Genomic DNA, 18590 nt, shown 5'->3' on the forward strand with positions numbered 1-18590 from the left:
AAAATTTCCTAAACAAAAGTGTACTTAAGAAAAAAAATCTTTTACATATATTGGGGTAAAGATAGGAACTATTTATTTCCACCGAACCTTAAGTTTTAATAAAACAGTTACGTTAAATACATAGTCGCATAATTTTAATTAAAACGGAATGGAAAAGGGCTAATGAAGGAAAGAATGATCACCATTAAAACGGGTAACAATCTCGACAGTCTATTTCAAACGAGTAAAGTTCCTTCACGTAAAAGCAGAATATATTATACCTCCTATACTTTAACGTCTGTATGTTTTTTTTTGCGTAACAGTTTGAAACTAAATATAACTTTAAATTCTTTAGGAGGTTTTTCTTTCTTGTCGCAAATTACTGTTTGGTTTGCATATAAATAAGGAAATTTTACTAGATCGGTTATTTCAATAGTAAATGATAGTACGTACAACTAATTTACCGAATATAATTAATAAGCGAAACTAACCTCACCGGTATTGAAAGGAAAAAACCGGTTTATACTCGTGACCAATAACTGCGTACAACAGAATTAGCAAATAAGACAGACCTATGCACTTCCTTGGTACAATCTAGTTAGTTAAGGTACTCTTGGTTCTACAACCACCCGATTCAATTTTTTCTTCTTTCTTTTTTTCATTAAAAAATTTGAAACTCCATTAAAATCACTACAGAATGTATCTTTTTAATTTCTTATTTTTTTAAAAACATATTATTAATGGAATTAACTCATATCGTTAACTTTGTTAAACTCTTAATTAAGCGCCGACTGAAAAATGTAAATTTAACAAAAACCATAAAAGATTTTTTCTACGTTTTTGAAATAAGTTTATTACTTTTTTAATTTAATTTTATTTTATGTTACCGATCAATAAAATACGTGTACAACAAAAATAATAATCAAGTGATGCAAAATAAGTATGACGGACATCTTCAGAAAATCATACACAACAAGTTGAGAGCGTGACGTAAGACATTTCGGAATAAGAGAATACATATCATTGTTTCAAGTTAAGTAAGTAAGTATTTAAACATTTTCTTTTACAGATACAATACTACGAGGCTCGGCTGATAAATTTTGCACATGTATGCGTAGCACGGGAATGAAAAGACATACTGAAATGAAATAGCAAATGAATAAAAGCGCAATACCTTAGCTACAAAAAGCAGTATTTATTTTTCAATACAATCGCCGTTTGGCGATTTGTACTGATAAATGGGCACGTCGTGAAATCGCCGCACTTTTCCCAACGTGTGGCAAGTTTTTGCATTCTGGCGGTCTTTCTCGGATACAAGTGAACACAGCTTCCTTCACCTCATCGTCGGTGGTGTAATGATTACCTTTGAAATGAGGGAAGAAGTGAAAGTCGTACGGAGCCAAATCCGGCGAGCATGGCGGATGCGGAATAGGCTCAAACTTCAGCTTGCGTCGAGCCATCAGAGAGTTTGCACGGTACCCGTTGTGCACAGATTTTTCGGTAACCCAATCGCTCATCGATATGGCCTACTCGTTCTTTATATATGCCTAACTGAATAGCGATACGTTGCTAGGTGATTCGTCGGTCACTTTGAAGTACCTCCACCTCCTTTCAATATTTCTCATCAGTCACAGAAACCGGTCGTCCGCTGCTAGATGCGTCCTCAATTGTCGCTTTACCAGCTTCACATTAGCGAAACTTCAACGCCCACCTATTCATACTACTCCTGTCGAACAGTTTCACTACTGTAAACCGCTTTTAAACGATGAAAAATATTCGTAGGGTTCACGTTCTCTGCAGTTAAAAATTCGATTACTGCGTTTTAACCGTGTTGATGTATTGGCCGTACTCGATTCCATTCTAACCGCTACTGAAAACAAACCTGTAAACGGATTTCAACGCATTATCGCAGGTTTGTAGAGGGGGTTCTAGCTATTACGTGCTGCCACGCCCAACTCGATAGTACCTTTTGTCTCAGTGTAACACGCTAGCGTGCAAAATTTATCAGCCAGTCTCGTACTATATTCACGAACTTTTAAATAATAGTAATTAAATTTAAAAAAAGAACTGAGTTTTCTAAACTTTACGTTTAACGTGTAAATAAATATGCGCTCATAATAATTTTCATTAACGAATTAGCTTTTTATATTAAGTATTTTCTTGTACTTACCTTAATATTATTTCATATGTTTACACTGTATTTAAAATAATTAATACGGATTTTAATAACATTAATTTTTTTATTTTATAATTAATTTATTGATTCGCGTTGTTCTAATCAACTGTTTTACCGGTTACCCTTGATGATCCATTCGACAAATGCAGGGGCAGTTCTCTATACTTTCTTCCGTGGAGTAACATACCTACTACCCGTTCCTGACGTGATATGTATAATTTATTACTGTGTAGCTAACGGAACAAAAGATTTATTTATAATAAACAATGATGACGGCAAAAGAAAATGAAAAATAACATCCGATCATCTTAGTAATAAAAAAAAAACAAAAAAATATATAATATTTAAAAATACTCCCACTTAAATTTCTTTTGGAAGAAACGTCACAACAATTTCCTCCCTAAACTAAAATAAAAAACTATCAATGAAATCGGTCCAATTGGTTTAAGGCTTACAAATAAATAATATGTACAATAGAACCCGCGAATAACGAGTTCACTTGTAACGAGCAAAATTACGGGATTTGTTTGGTTTTCTATTTCACGAATGATAAATTAACTTGCTTTTAACAAAGTATCGACGCATAATAAACTTCGTTGTTACGAGCATTTTCATTCAAAAAAGTAAAATAACAACCACGTAATCACAACGCAAGGGATATTCTCCATTTCTTCATTTACGATTTATACGTAAAGATCGGGACATTTTATATTAGGCTTGTTGAGATCAAGTCTGAAGAGGGAACAAAAGGTTTATAACATGTACAGTACAAGTTCTATTGCGGTATTACAAAGGCTGATAATTATTTTAATTACTCGGATTTTTCTGACTGCAAAATTCCAGGAAAGACCGGGGCCAAACAACGATCCAACAAAACCGCCCAAACAGGTTCATCGAATTCTATAGCGCATTTTAAACGATTTAAGTGAAAGTCTGAAGAGGGGCGTGGTTAAAGATAAATTTTACCTGTCGTACCTTCACTGGTAAATTCAGTAGTCATAATTTTCAGTTTAAAAATACAGTACCGTACCGTAGAATCAGTTAAACAAACAGTATCGCGTTATCGATCGGTTATCAGTTAGTAATCGATCGGATACCCAGTAGACAAATACTGTAGTCGCGTCAGTGAATGCGTTTTCATTTTAGTGTTTCTCGCTAAAAAAAAAACTGTATGTATTTTTAAAAAAGTGTACTCTATTAACTCCGGTTCATTTGTAACGAACGATGTCGGGCGTCAAAAGGAAACAACTGTCCGTTTGTGATAAAATTCCGATCATCCAAGAACTGGAACGAGGCTTATCAAATTCAAACGTTTGCAAAAAACACGGACTTTCTTCATCCACAGTTTCAACAATATGGAAGAGTCGCGAAAAACTCACGAATGCTTTTAAAAAAAATCACACGCAAGCGAAAAAACTCAGGCTATGCGAGAAAACCGACTTAGATAGCGCCCTCTTATCGTGGTTTAAAGTGAAAAGAAGTGAAAATGTACCTATCAGCGGTCCGCTTTTAAAAATGCAGGCTGAAAGATTCGCTGTAAATCTCGGCTACGAAGATTTCGTTTGCAGCAACGGATGGTTAGACCGTTTTAAAAACAGACATCAGATTGTTTTTTCAAAAATTAACGGGGAAACTAACAGCGTAGACAGTTCGAGTTTAGTAAGTTTTACTGCACATTTATTACCATTTTTTTGTCAATTCATTGAACGCTATAGTTTTTGGTTAAAAGCAAAAAGTATTAGCATATAAAAATTGTATTACACATAAATTTTATTTGTCAGTATATAATACAAAACACATCGATATTTTATTTTAAAACGGCTTCTTCTTAGGTAATTATTTTGTATTATAATAGATACATCTATTCGGCTACGTCATAAACGTCTGACCTCTGTGGCAGAGCTGTAACCTCTCTATTTTATCGTACGAAAGGTTCTGGATTCGAATTTCTGTTAACTCTGTCGTACTTCATTCGTTACAAATGAATTTTCAACATAAAAAACGGGAAGGTGGGTAACTACAACCGAATATACTCGTACACTAGTAATTCCTAGAGCGCATAAATAAATAAAATGCGGCCGATCCCGCGTAACATATACCCCGATAGGTAGAAATATACGGTAAAATTATGACCATTAACTTACCGCAGCGCAAAAGAAATCCGTTAAAAAAATGTATAATACTCTAAAATAAATATAATTAAACAAATTTTAACCTTCTAAAAACAAAGGATATATGATAAAATTCAAAGCTACCGTGATGTGTAACACAATAAGATCTTATGAACAGAAAGAAAACCACAGATGTAATTATATCCAGCACGAAACGAACAAACAATAGTTTCTGCGTGATATTCATAGCTGTTCTATTCTGCTTTATAACAAAGAGCTAATTTTAACTCTCCGGTTAGTTTTTTTTTAGGTTGAAACGATAGTAAACCCAAAATAAAATGCTTACCTTTAATAATTAATTCCGGAAATATATGTATCTGATTTTACACCTGCTCTTACGGTATTTACGAAATATTTTCAAACAAAGAATAAAAAATATCTTATTTAACGAACATGAGCGCGCGCTCACACGCACACCAGTTCATATATTTCTTATTTTATTTTCCTAATAAGTACGTTGCAATCTGTTCAACTAGTGAACAATAAGCAACCCCCCACACGGCGTGATGAGATAAGGAGGATGTGATAATCCGTATAAAAACAACCAGCTTTTATTAGATTCGAATCTCTGAACCTTCGACTTCGGAAATCACTGTTAAATAACTGATTTGTTACGAAGAGTTAAACTAAGGAGGATAGTTCGTATTTAAAATTCCAAAATTTTCGAGTTTACGAATACCAACTTATTATTATTATTTTTACATATATATTACACAGGTGACTAAATTCTTGATAATGGGGATCATTTGTCTCTGTCACTGCGGTTCCCAAGGGTAGATCGTTCTTTCCGGTAACCTTGATATTTTCTTTCTCCTGTTCTGTTAGGCAGCCAAAAAGCCAAGAAGATTAACGGTGTAATCTTGTAATTGAGAGATCGATCATAAATTTTCTGCAAAATTATTTAACAGATTTTCATTATCGCTTTTAGTACTGAAACTGTATGATCTGTATAAGCCCATCGGCGCAAGAATATTACGGTTAAAATAAATATTAAGCAATCTCTCCAAAAATCATGCAATATATAGAGATATATTATAAGTATCGGTTGATAGATCGTTGAGAAACTCAACAACGCTAATCCGTTTACGATTATATCGTACAAGATTTTGACAAAAGGTTTAAAATGATTATTTTTAACTACAATTTAAACTTCATGCAAAAATGTCCGTACGCATGATTCTTTAATCTAATCCTACAAATGCTATACGAAAATAAATTAAATATACATCAATAAAATAGATCCTTAGGCCTTCGATAAAATTTACACAAAAATCAAACGAACAAAAATTATCCTTTAAGTTTTAATAGAAAATAGGATTAAAGTAAATTTTATCAATTATTATAAGACGAGATGACGCGAAGTGACGCTAATACGTCAAGGAATGTGGAAATACTAGGTTGAAATAGATAGGCTTGTATTTATCGCTTAAGTTTAAACAAGCTTATTAAAAATAAGACAATTAACTAACAGATCGTAAAAATAAGATAACAGACTAGTTTTTTAAAATTTTATTATTTTTTACGCATTTCTATCAAAATAGGTATTCCTTTAGAGTATTATGTAAACAAATAAAAACTAAAACTGTAATTCTGTACTAAAATTTGGAATTTAATTAAAAATAATAATCTTATGAAGTTTAAAGTTTATAATTAATAAGTAATGTTAATTAGTAAAAAAGATTAACACCCAAGTCGTAATTTTTAATGTAATTTTATTATATAAACTAAGTTGAAATTAAATCTACAAGAAAAGTCAACGTATTAAAAGAACCTAAAGAAAAGTCAAATCTATTTTCAGATTTATTTACATCACAAATCGTTTACGATTTAATAATATAATTAGTCAACAAAAAAATATTCTCCAAGTAAAGCCTAATTAAATCTTCAATTAAAAATTAAATAAATCATCAAATTATTCGTAATTAAACGTTTCTGCCTTGCACTCACAAGATTCAAGGTTCAATACCCGATAAGGTTCGGTCTTTTTGGCTGGCTAGAAAATTTATTTACCGATAAACGGTATTATGATGATTGTAATCGAGCGTAAGCCTATATATATATATATATAGTTACCGGCAGGAGAACAAATAATAATATTCCCATGGTGGTAGCAATAAAGAGGGTAATAACTTACATCAAATAATCTATACTGAATAGAGATTGTAAACTAACTCGTCAGTTTTTTCGGCAACATTTTCAGTAAATCAACCGGTAGAAGAAATCTGTTACTCCCTCCATCTCGATAAAACCGGAAAATTTAATTTTGGTACTTTATAAATATCACTTAAACTTAAATCTAAATCAAATCGGTAGCTCCCTCGATTTCCCCTCGTGCCCATAATGTATGATAAAAAATCTGATTTGGACACCACATGACTTCCTTGTAAGTTTATTAAATTACATATACATATTTTTGCTGCACTTCATTTAAATTAATTTCATTTGAAAGTGAGATACGATCCTCCAATTCTTTAATAAAAGCGGACAGTTACACGATTGCTAAAATATTAATTTTTATTAACATCAAATATTTATACAATTATTAATTCAACAATCTTACCTGAAATATGAGGTTAGAGTAAAAGTCTCTTACTCTTTAAGTAAATTGTTTACCAAATAATCCAGTAATAAAAACTGATTATTCTACACCGTAAGGTCAAAATTAATATTTGTAACCAGTATACAGGAGTTCACTAAACGGAATACTTTAATTATTAACTTTTATTTATACGACACACCTTGTGCATATTGCGCACACGTTAAAAAAATTTCTCAACAAATTGAATACAATTCAAAAATGTATTTTGTTTTCTGTCAAATGATTAAATAAAATGATATTTTTTTTTAATAAATATACATTTTTATAAGAATTTGCTAAGAAAATCAAAAAACAATACGATTCTAAATTATAATTTTCAATTAATATTAAATAATCAGATGTTTCACTACATTTATTACATATACACATATGGAATACCTATTAAATTACATTACACATTTTTAAAAGCGCATAAAATTTTATTTCACTAATAGTTTTTTCATTTTTTTTCATTATCATTGAATTATTATTTATTGTAAAAACATTTTTACAATAACGGGTTAATAATTATTAAAGCAATGTATTTAAATTAAAAAAAGAAAAGTTAACAAATAAATAAATAAAAAGTTTAGAAAAAAAGCAAAAGGAGATTAAGTCTAATTCGAACCGATGTGCCTTCCCTTTAAGATCCAAATATTTCATTAATTAAAATTTTAATTTTAATTTCGATTGCAATCAAAAAGGAAGGTGCACAATTGGATGTTACAGCAGCGCTAAATCCAAAATTTCAACAACCTACGGCTAATCGTTTTTGAGTTAAGCGAGATACATACATACATACGTACGTAGATGTCGCGCCGAAACTAGTCAAATGGATTCAGGGATGGTCAAAATGGATATTTCCGTTGAAATATGAAAACCGAAATGTTTCGCGATCAGAATACTTCCTTTACTTCGTACGAGGAAGTAAAAATAAATGTAACTGCACGCCTAATGCGTGTAAGAAAGTAGGGACTGATCAAAATGCACACGCGGAATGTTTTTTTGTATTGCTCGTTAAATTTAATTTTATTAAAAAGAAGAATTAAGCGAACGGAAATTTTTAAATACGGCAATGAAAAAGATTTATATCGATTAAATGAACCGAAAAATCAGAAATAAATACCTATTAAGAAGAGCGTAAAAAAAGAAGACGTTACAGGACGGAATAAAATTCTAGAAGAAGAACCGGAGAAGATTTGAAAACAGAGAAATCAGGGTCAAGGTAATTCACAAAAGAAAAAGGACTTAGGAGGGCGCAAAACAGGATTCAACGAAGAAGATGATGTCTACCCCTTAAAGTTTTTGTGTAACTATAAAACATACCTCATAGCTCTGTCTCTCGTTACCTGGACCGGTTACTTTATTTTCATTACATTCAAACAAACTGGTTATCTTATTCGTGACATGAACGTGTATTACGTGGAAAATCTCCTTACATTACAATCGCACGATTAATAATAAAAAATATTAAAATTCAAATAAATAGAAATATACGAAAATTTTCATTGAAAATAATTATTGTATTAAGGAATCCTAAAGCAAATAGCTGCTCTACCGAATAATCTAGTCGTTGAGCCTATCAGCTCGCTACAGATTCACTGAAAATAACCACGACGCTAACGCGTAAGATCTAGAAACAAAACTGAAGGATGAGTTAACATCATAAACTAATTTGCATCTCATCATTGTCATCTCATCATCTGTGACTTTTATTGCCGTTGTACAATAACGCTACAGAATCGTAGTCCAAATAAAATTAGACGTAATTTCCTAATATAAAGTAGACCAAGAAAACGGGAAATCTTGAAACGCGTAGCGGGAGCCTTGTAGAAGCGATAGCTTTTCACGAATGTGGTGTTCAGACAGGGACAACCTTGCCGTTAAGTAACGATGGATCGGTGGACCGGTTCACAACGCGGGTTAGCCGTTAAGGCGTGTTACAAAAACGGTGACAGTCCGACTGCTGGTTGCAAGGAATTACGTGTCACTACAATTTAGGACTCATGATCGTGTTCCGTCTTGCCTGCGGTCAAAACACGGGTTAAAAATTTTGAAAAGTGTTCAGCTATAAAGAAGAAACCGTTAGGAAGTCAGGGAACCCCCATAGAATATTGAAGCCGTTCGAGTTTTGTTGACAAAAAGCCCTCGCCTTCTGCTCGTAAACATGCTTCGGCTTTGCGCCTCAGTATAATAACCGTTCAGCGAATATTTCATCAAGAGGTACAATTCCCTCCATACAAAGTGCAAACTCTGAACTAGTTAAAACCAAATGACCGTCAGGTGGGGCGGCAGTTCCTTAAAAAAAATTATGTAAAAGATCGTCAACTACCCCGGTTTCATTGCAAACGTTTGGATGTCGGACCGTATTACTACGTTAATAGAAATGCGGTTATAGAAAATCAGTATGCGAACCCTTAATGACATTTACGGTAATTTTTATTTTCAACACCAAAAGTTGGAAAAACATTTTTTAACCTCGGTGACAGTTATTTCATAATTTCCCGTATTCCCGGTTCACCTGGTACAATCAGACCCGAATACTTGCGTTATCATGATACTTTAGTTATTGTGGTTTATATATCTAGAGTTTGTCGGGAATGTTCAAGACAGTCCTATATTACATCACCTATTAAATAAATGATATTATAATTCCGGTAAATAAATCACCAAAATCCCACAGTTTTGATAACAGTAATGGAAGAGCGCTTATTCCAAAAAGTAATGAAGAAGACCATAGACACTGAACTACATCATAGGAAACAAATAAATATCCGATTGCAAAAAAAGGTGTTTTTGTAAACACACAGACTTTATTTAATTATAAACATTTATGTACCGAGACGATCTGCTAAACTTCACAGTCGTATTTCTCTGTTTAAAATAATAAAAAAAGTTTATATAAACGAGTGTCCGAAAACGCTTCGTTAACGAGTAAAAGATTCGCCTCGATTTCTGCTCCTCCGCTGAAATGAAGCCCCACTGAAATTCTGGCAAGGTAAAATAATGGACGAATTTAGTTATTTCTTATGGTTTTTAATCTGAAAAATGTTTAAAAACGGATCCCAGATCTGTAGCACCATAATTTTCTACAAAATAGGGAGTAATAAACAAAAAAATTTAGTTGAAAAACAGTTTTTTTTTGTTTTGGCGTAAAATAACTTTTTAAAATAGTTAATAAACAAATAAAACTTATCGATGAAATTGATAGAGAATTTAATTCTGAGAAAATAACACTTTCCTTTTTGTTTACCGAAAAACCGATTTTATAACGAATAATATTACTTCCCGAGGAACAATGTCACTAGCACCTCAGACGCTCTAAATGGATCATATAACAATAACAATGACTAAGAGAAATGGTCTTAAGCCCTAAATTACAATTTATTTGAGAAACAAATTCTGTTTCCCATTCGGTAGGGGAAAACGATAACATATTTTAAGATTTTATTTATACTTTTTATACAAAATTATACAATGTTAATATGTTTATATAATTAAAAAAAAAAATGAATTAAGGTAATCAATAATTATCCTACTTCGATTTAATTCCTTTCGTTTTGATTTGAAAATAAAATAACGGTAAAGGAAGACAACAATGAAGAAAGCAGATAAAATAATTGTGCTGATTAAAAGCTCAAAAAAAGAATAGAAACGAATGTAGAACAGCAACCGGTCCAAAAAAAAATTGGGTATATTTACTTTTACTTCTTAAATAAATAAAGGGAACTAATATTATATTTATGAAGTAAACTAAAATAATTCCGTACGATTAACAATAAAAGAAATAATAACAACTCTGAGATTCGTTCAAAAAAATAATATAAATATTTTAAATTTTAAAGCGACTTTGTTCTACCGATTAAAAATAATCAACGAATATAAATATATTGTATTCAGTATCCGCTATCCATGTTACAAAAAGAGTAACACTTTTATTTTGATTGTACCACTTATAAAATAACTTTTAAAAGGATGACTAATTTTTACAGACGAAAAAACAGGGGGACAAATGACGGATCAGAAAATGATTAAAAAATGCGAAACGAACACGGCACAGTATTCGGGGCAAACATAAATAAATATTAAATAGCAGAACGAAACATACTGACCTTTTTAAAATTATTTAACTTTATTCTTATCATATGAATAATAATTAAAAAAACGTTCGTCAATAATAATCTTTGTAAAAATATTAATATATATATATATATATATTTTGTAATAAATTAAATTTAAAAAAAAGTATAATGGTGGAAAAATATGTTGTATAGTCAACCTATGCTTACCTAAGAATAGAATGGAATTAATTAAACAATTCACACACTACGTTCCAAGTTGACCCGCACCCTATTTCCACATTCCATTTCCTTTCAAACAGGTAATGCAAGTATAATAAATTATTTACGACCGACAATGTGTAGGCACACAACCATTGTACGATATACGTAATATATTTTATATACAAAACACACACACACACACACACACACACACACACACACACACTAACCAGTAATCTTATTAATAAAGATTCTTGTATACGGTTTACAGACCTTGCCTAATACGTAAAATTGTGAAACAAACACCTTGCTATTTATTAGAGAAGAATCTAGTCGTAGATTTTTTTTTTTAATCTACTAAAAATACTCTACAATAAGATAAGGAAACCGATGCGTTCAATAACTGTCAAAAAATTAATGTAGAACAAATTAAAAGACCTACTTGAAATGAAAACAAAATAAAATGTGATATATAATAATTTTACACAATAAGAAATGTCGCTTATAAAGAGTAAATGAAGGAAACCGTTAAGAAATTGAGTATATTTATATAGAGGGCGTCCAAGGAGATGTTGATAAAACTTAAGGGACTGATACAGGACAAACAAAATGATACAAATGTCCAATCTCATTTTTTTCTGTTTGTTCGCCACTGCTGTTTAAAATAAAAATAATTTTTAAAAACAGGCATTTTAATGAAATTTGCTAGACAGCACGGTCTATTTTTTTAAATTAAATAAACAAGTTTGTAAATTTCAAAATTCCTTTCATTATCATTAAGTTTGTAAATTTCAAAATCGTTTAATCATTAATACTTCAGTAAATGTTATTTCTAACGAATTATGTTTTATTAGGTAAATTGTTATGTATTTTTTTGCGAGAAAAATGAATGATATCTCACTTACTTGATAAGTAAATCACTTAATGATAAATAGGTGACTGAAATTGTTAAAGTAAATCGTAACAATTTTGTACCTGTTTTCACTTCCTTCATTAATTAGATTCAGTCAATAATAATTTCTATTATTATCATGATTATTATTAACGATTAAAATCTTTAAATGACCACCATTTTGGAATTTTTAAAGGGAAAATGATCAAACTTATTTAATTTGTTGTAGATGTTATGGAGTACACGTACATCAAGTTTTACTGAAATATCTCAAACCGCACTTTAGAAGGAAACTAGTTTCCGGTACCTGTCTTACTTAATCGAAACCGACCGAGATTATTGAGTAATAATGACGTAAACCCACCGGATTTGTCTAGTGGTAAACGCGTCTTCACAAATCAACCGATTTCGTAGTCGAGAGTTCTAAGGTTCTAATCCTAGTAAAGACAATTACTTTTATACGGATTCGAATACTAGATCGTGGATACCGGTGGTTGGGTTTCAATTAACCACACATCTCAGGAACGGTCGACCTGAGACTGTACAAGACTACACTTCATTTACACTCGTACATATCATCCTCATTCATCCTGTGCAGTAATACCTTACGTGGTTCCGGAGGCTAAAAAGAAAGAAGGGTAATGATGGCGTAGGATCATCAGCTAATTAAATGAAATATTTAAATCAAGAGATAAATATTAAAGATTAAAAAACAACTGTCAAAAAGAAACCATTGCTCTTTAATGTAGGATAATTTAAAAAGAGTGCGCGGATGACAATTTTGTATATAGTGTAATTTTTTCAAACTTTTTAAATTATTTGTAAAAAATATAGTCTAAGACATTCCTGGTAAGGTAAGGATTCCAACGCGGGGTCATACATCTAAATCGGTTCAGCCGTTGAGCTGCTACGATGAAAAAACATACATACATACATACACCCTAAATACATTACACTCTTTTTTGAGCAATCGTGTAATCAAGACGAAATTGTACATCGTAAAAAGTAACCGAAAGCAGATATCGATTTGATTACAATTCAATCGTGTAATAAAAATGTAAGCTGAAGTTTAAAATTAGTCGGATTTCAACGTAACATTTGTCACCAATAAATAACGTAAAAAACTATTCGGTATAAATTAATGGGCAAATTACACAAATAAATTATAGCAGGGTAGAACATTTTTTAAGCAGAATCTAAAAATTATACATAAATTAATAAAAAAAAAATCAAAATTACAATCGAAATAAATTTGAAGAAAAATTTATGAATCTATAAACAAAAAAAAATTAATACCAATCTATAAAGTAAAAATTTAATCGTTAAAAAGAAATCCTTTACGTAAACAGTTCGAAATAGGTACTGTATTTTCATAAATAACTCCACGACCTTTTAGATCAAATACAAGTTAAATGACAGTTTGAAAAAATAAAGAAATAAAGGCGTAGTCGTGTGAACTTCGCTCATTTTGTTTCGAATTTAATAAATTAAGTTTTCCAGCGAAATTTAATTAATAAATTAAAAATTATAATAATGTACATAACGTAATCGATAATGAAAAGTGTGAAAGCTCCAAAAATAACGTTACTGAATTACAAAGTTGTAATCACGATATTCAAGGACGTTCAACTTAGGCTTGTCGAGGATTTACTTCCAGTTAATATAGCTCCATGATTTTTTTTGTATTTTCAAATTTCTTTTATGTAAACTACAATAAACTACAATGTAAACTAAATGTAAACTACAATGTACATACTAACTGAACTCCATCTCATATGTCTTTCTCTCATTTTGTAACTCTTTCTTTTATGATTCTTTTTTTAAATAGTGCGTTCACAATCACTAATGTGTACTCTGTGGTTAATTCCTATTGTATTTTTTTACCCATCTCATGTCGTTCAACTAATGTGCTCATACATAAACAGATGCATACAAACAATGGGATATGTACAAAATATCTACTGCCAGGCGGTGAATTAGCGAGAGGGAGCTAAAAATTGGGGATCTTTCCTACAGCTGCACTGGCCGCCGTTCAGAAGTGTAAAATGTTATGAAAAATGTATTATAAAAATATATTTATAGACGAACATCGTTTCGCAAAACGCAAGGAATCTTAGCGTAAAATTTTATAAATATCTGGAAACGGATTCGGCCGTAACTGCGTCACAACACAAACAAATATACAAAAATCCAGCAAGAACCTTGTATCACTGAATCAGTCAAAAAAAAAACACTATAGCTACTAAGTAGAGAATTTTGCCGTCATAAATCCCAGTAGTAATTTTTCAATTATTTTGTTCTCATTTAATAATACGTATTTTATAGTTTTTCTTTCTAAACGTAAATTGATATAATATAGAGTATAAGACAAAGCCGGCAAAGGTTGCATGACTTTCCCGCTTTTTCCCTCGACAGGTTTTTACTTCACATATGACACAGGGTTTTTAAATATTAATCATTACATTATGCAATATTTAGAGTACATTTTCGAATAAAATTAAAATACACAATAAAAACATCTGGATTCAATTTGACCCTCTTTAATCAAATGACGTTTTTATCTTAAAAACTACGCAGTATTAAGAGAATAAATAAGAAATTATAAAATTCTTAAAAATAATTTTGTTTTCGCAATCTTTGACCGAATGACATTTTTATCATTAAAATTACACTACATTTAAAGTATAAACGTTAAAAGAATAGATATATAAAAACTTTAGTAAAGATAGTTGAATTCTATTTGAACCTCTTGGTAGACAACTACTTCATAACATTTTCACAACTTGAAAAACAGATAAAGTATTAGAAATTATATATATTTTTTTTTTTAATTTGGATTTTCATTCTTGAAACTAAAATTTAAAAAAAAAGTTACATTTTCTTCGATTTCCATGGCGGAAAGGTAGCATCTCGGCCTTTCATCCGGAGCTCCCGAATTCGAATCCCAGTCAGGCACGGCATTTTTCACACGCTACAAAAAAACGTACGGGTCGCATTCAGTCTCCTTATCTTTTCTAGCTTAAAAGTTTATTTATCCGAATCATTATTTACTTCAGTAAATCCATGTTGCCCGCTACGCCGATGGGCATCGAAAATCAGGCCATACCTGGGATTTATGTACCCAAACATTAGTGTTAAATTTCAATTTTTTTGGTCAGCGGATTATCGAGAAATGAGAAAATCTAAGTAACGTTTAAAATCCCCCGCCTCTTAATCCGATCGACTTAAAAATTTAGAATTTTTAATAACTTCCTGGGTACTTCATCGTACAAAACTTCAATTTTATACGATCACTATACAAACTTAAAATGGCGAATACTACCCTTCCCTTTTGTTTAATAATCCAAAATTTAATATCGTCTGTGCCCCATATATATAAATTTGTTTATCCGTTTTCGAAGAATTAATGCGTCGAACCGGTCCGAAGAATTAATAAAATTTAGGCCGATACATGTCCGTTCATGCATCTTCCAGAAATTCCCATAACTTTTCTCATATTCTTTGGACTAAGGGGTTCTTGAAACGTGGATATTTTCCAAAAGAACCTCGATATTCAAAATTTTTCCCGATCATTTTACTTTCTCATCACAACTACGTTGCTGCGCAGCAATAGTTATAGCGGAAAGATAAAGGCTAATTTGCAATGCGATGTTATTTCTTAGTCGGATTATCGTTAATTTTTTAAATACCTTACTTTGTGTAAATACATATATAAAACGATTTTTAATCTGTACCGAAAAATAATCAAATCACCTGAAAAGGAGCGGTTGAAATGTAATATTAAACAAAATTGAAGCAAACAAACTTGAGGGTAGAAAGTTGTTGAAGTTTTTTAAAACAACAAACTAAAATCGAAAAGTTTTATTTCATAAAAAAAATTGTAACCGCTATTGAAATGGAAGCCCATTCAAAATTTCAAATAGATTTTAACTAAAAAAAAAGTTGTAAACTATCGTTGTGACGTTTAACTTTTTTTTTTAAATTAAAATTCGTACGGCCAAAAAATAATTAAAAATCCTATTTTATTCAATAGAAGAATATTCTTTAAAAAACATCATTTGTGCGTATAAAATTCAAACAAATTCACATCAAGAAACTGTACATTTTTTTGTGTGTACACGCCCACACACACTAATAAGTATCCATAAAAAAAATCTGTAACAAAAACAAAGTAACATTTTAATGTAAAGAGAATTTATTAAACTGAGAATACAGTTATGAAAATGAAATAAATAAGATTATTTATAAATAAACTATGCTCGTGGTACACAGGAATAAATGGAGCAACCGTGCTCTCCCTTGACAATCGGTAGAACTATAGCAAAAAACATCAAGCCGTGTTTTCGTTACCGCCTACATTCGAAACTCTTTGAGGCGTGGCACCCCATGATTTTTTTAGTAACTTGATGATTTTTACAAATCGTAGAAAAATACAATGCCAAAATGTCGCTGTTAATTAGGTAAAAACTAAATTAACATTAATAAAAAATACAAATATTTGTAATTGTAGATTTAAAAGGAATTTAATATCAGGAAGGAGGAATATTAAAATCATTAATTAATGACGAGGGGATATTCGTCAGCGATCAGTAGTTAGTGAAAGAGTACTGACATTACATTTCCCAGGTCACTGTTTCTATTTTTAAACTGTAATAATATAGTTCGCTTTAATATCTTTGTAACTGAAAAAAAAAGCGACTAAAAGAATTAAGTCACGAAGAAAAAAGTAAAACTTTTAAATTCACGTCTTCCTAATGCTTCTTAGACGGTTTTATAATAAATAATAAAATAACAATGAGACTCGCTGAAGAACAGCTTATAAAAAAAAAAATAATCTACGACTAAATGCGCATCGCTTTTGTTAAACTATTATCATCAGAAGCTGTACAGAGGTTAAAAATATACACAAAAAAACTACGTAAAACATCGAGAGAAAAAGTAAAAACACATTAATAAGTAATTAATCGTACTGTTCGAAAAAAGCTGACAACACAGTTGCAGGACTTTCCCGTCACGCGGCTTTTTTCTGACGCACGCCTTACAAACACAACTTAATTTAAATATTTATCATTTTATTTAAATATAATATTTTTTTTGTTTATTTAATTCAACGATTATGCACGCACGCATACCGAATTTAATTCGCGCGGGTGTTGCGGTACTAGCGGCCACTTTAAATATTATTCATTTACTTAATTCTACCGCTCACCTGTGACGTCACAACATAGCAGACGATTACAGCAGCAGTACGTCCGTCACTACCGCTCCTTGCGGTGAAAAGGGGTACTATTGACGCAGTATACCCGCTTAGCCGCTAGTTTATTTGGATCATTTTTTTGGTATGAGGATGCGATTTTGCAAATGTTTTTTTTAATTATTAACAAATGTACCTAAGAAAAAATAAGAAATTAATCCGGCGAAATCTCGAGATACTGAAGATGGCCTTACTGTACAACCTCATCCCCTTGACTTTTTTAAGTTGAAAATTTAACAGCATCAACATCCGTCCCGTACATAGAAGTAATCTGACCAAGTTCGGTCAAAATAGATCGAGTAGTTCTGGAGATATAAGGTGTGAAACACCGAACATACTCACGTATATACGAACATCCGGAAAATTTCTATTCGGTTTTTTGGGTTCGTTAAGGGTCAAAACGTCAAGATCCGGTGAAAACCGCATATGCCCAAATTGGACCGATTACAATACTTTTCCTTCTAAAGCTATAGCGCTAGACGGTAAGGTAAAATGTCTAACTTAAGTAAAAATTTAGCTTTATTTTTATTAATATTTGTTTCCCCACCTTTGTTATTTGTTTTTGTATGAATTTTGATATTTTGTTTACGACTCTTCCAAAAAAAATAACAAGTTCTTTAATTTTATCTTACGATAAAAAACGACTGAAATTTTGAGTAGACATAAACCGACGTAAAATATTTCTAAAGTCAGTTAAATAAATGACAATAAAGTATTTTGTTAATGCTACCGTGAACAACCGATACAAATGTATTATGTTTTTATTTATATTATTTTTAATATTGCTTTGTGTGTCTTCCTTTACTTTCTGTAACGCACTGGATCACATGATCGAAGAGCAATTTCAACGTTCGGTGAAATCAGGCAACAACAACATACATGGAACAGTAAATTAAGAGTTCAGAGAATTCAGGTTTGACCTAAGTTCTAAATTCATTCGGGCTCCTAATTTAAAAAGGAGCCCAAAAGCCGAGAAGTTTCTGGAGAGATGTGACCACACAAATTGCTTAATCCAAATTGTTGTTTTAACAGAAGTAAAAGGCAATTTAAATGGAAGTAAAAAGAGTCCCACAGTGAAGTGTCCTCGGATCCCGGCTTTCCTTATTAATCTTCCTCAAAATCTCGATCCGTTCACTGATGTCCTCTTTACAGAAGAAACAACAGTTCCTATATCTGAAGATAATCATTAAATATACGAAAAAAATTACACGTTAGCAGTGAAAAAAGTTATTAACTGGATGAATTACGACTATCTAA

The 18590-nt window shown here is 31.2% G+C and overlaps 1 protein-coding gene across 7 annotated transcripts in view; it reads right to left on the bottom strand.

Annotated features, from left to right (window-relative positions):
• Nucleotides 1-18590, bottom strand: part of LOC142329167 (uncharacterized) — a 503112-nt gene that overhangs the window by 88990 nt on the left and 395532 nt on the right. For 2 of the 7 annotated variants that reach the window (XM_075373525.1, XM_075373523.1), the window contains exon 1: nucleotides 13836-13884. The exons of the other annotated variants lie outside the window; for them this stretch is intronic. In XM_075373525.1, the coding sequence (XP_075229640.1) occupies nucleotides 13836-13869 (34 nt within the window). In that variant the 5' untranslated portion in view covers nucleotides 13870-13884. Of the gene's footprint in view, nucleotides 1-13835; nucleotides 13885-18590 lie in introns of those variants that run through there. 7 annotated transcript variants of the gene reach the window in all.

This window comes from Lycorma delicatula, chromosome 8 (genome assembly GCF_047948215.1).
Source record: "Lycorma delicatula isolate Av1 chromosome 8, ASM4794821v1, whole genome shotgun sequence".
Classification (NCBI taxonomy): Eukaryota; Metazoa; Arthropoda; class Insecta; order Hemiptera; family Fulgoridae; genus Lycorma; species Lycorma delicatula.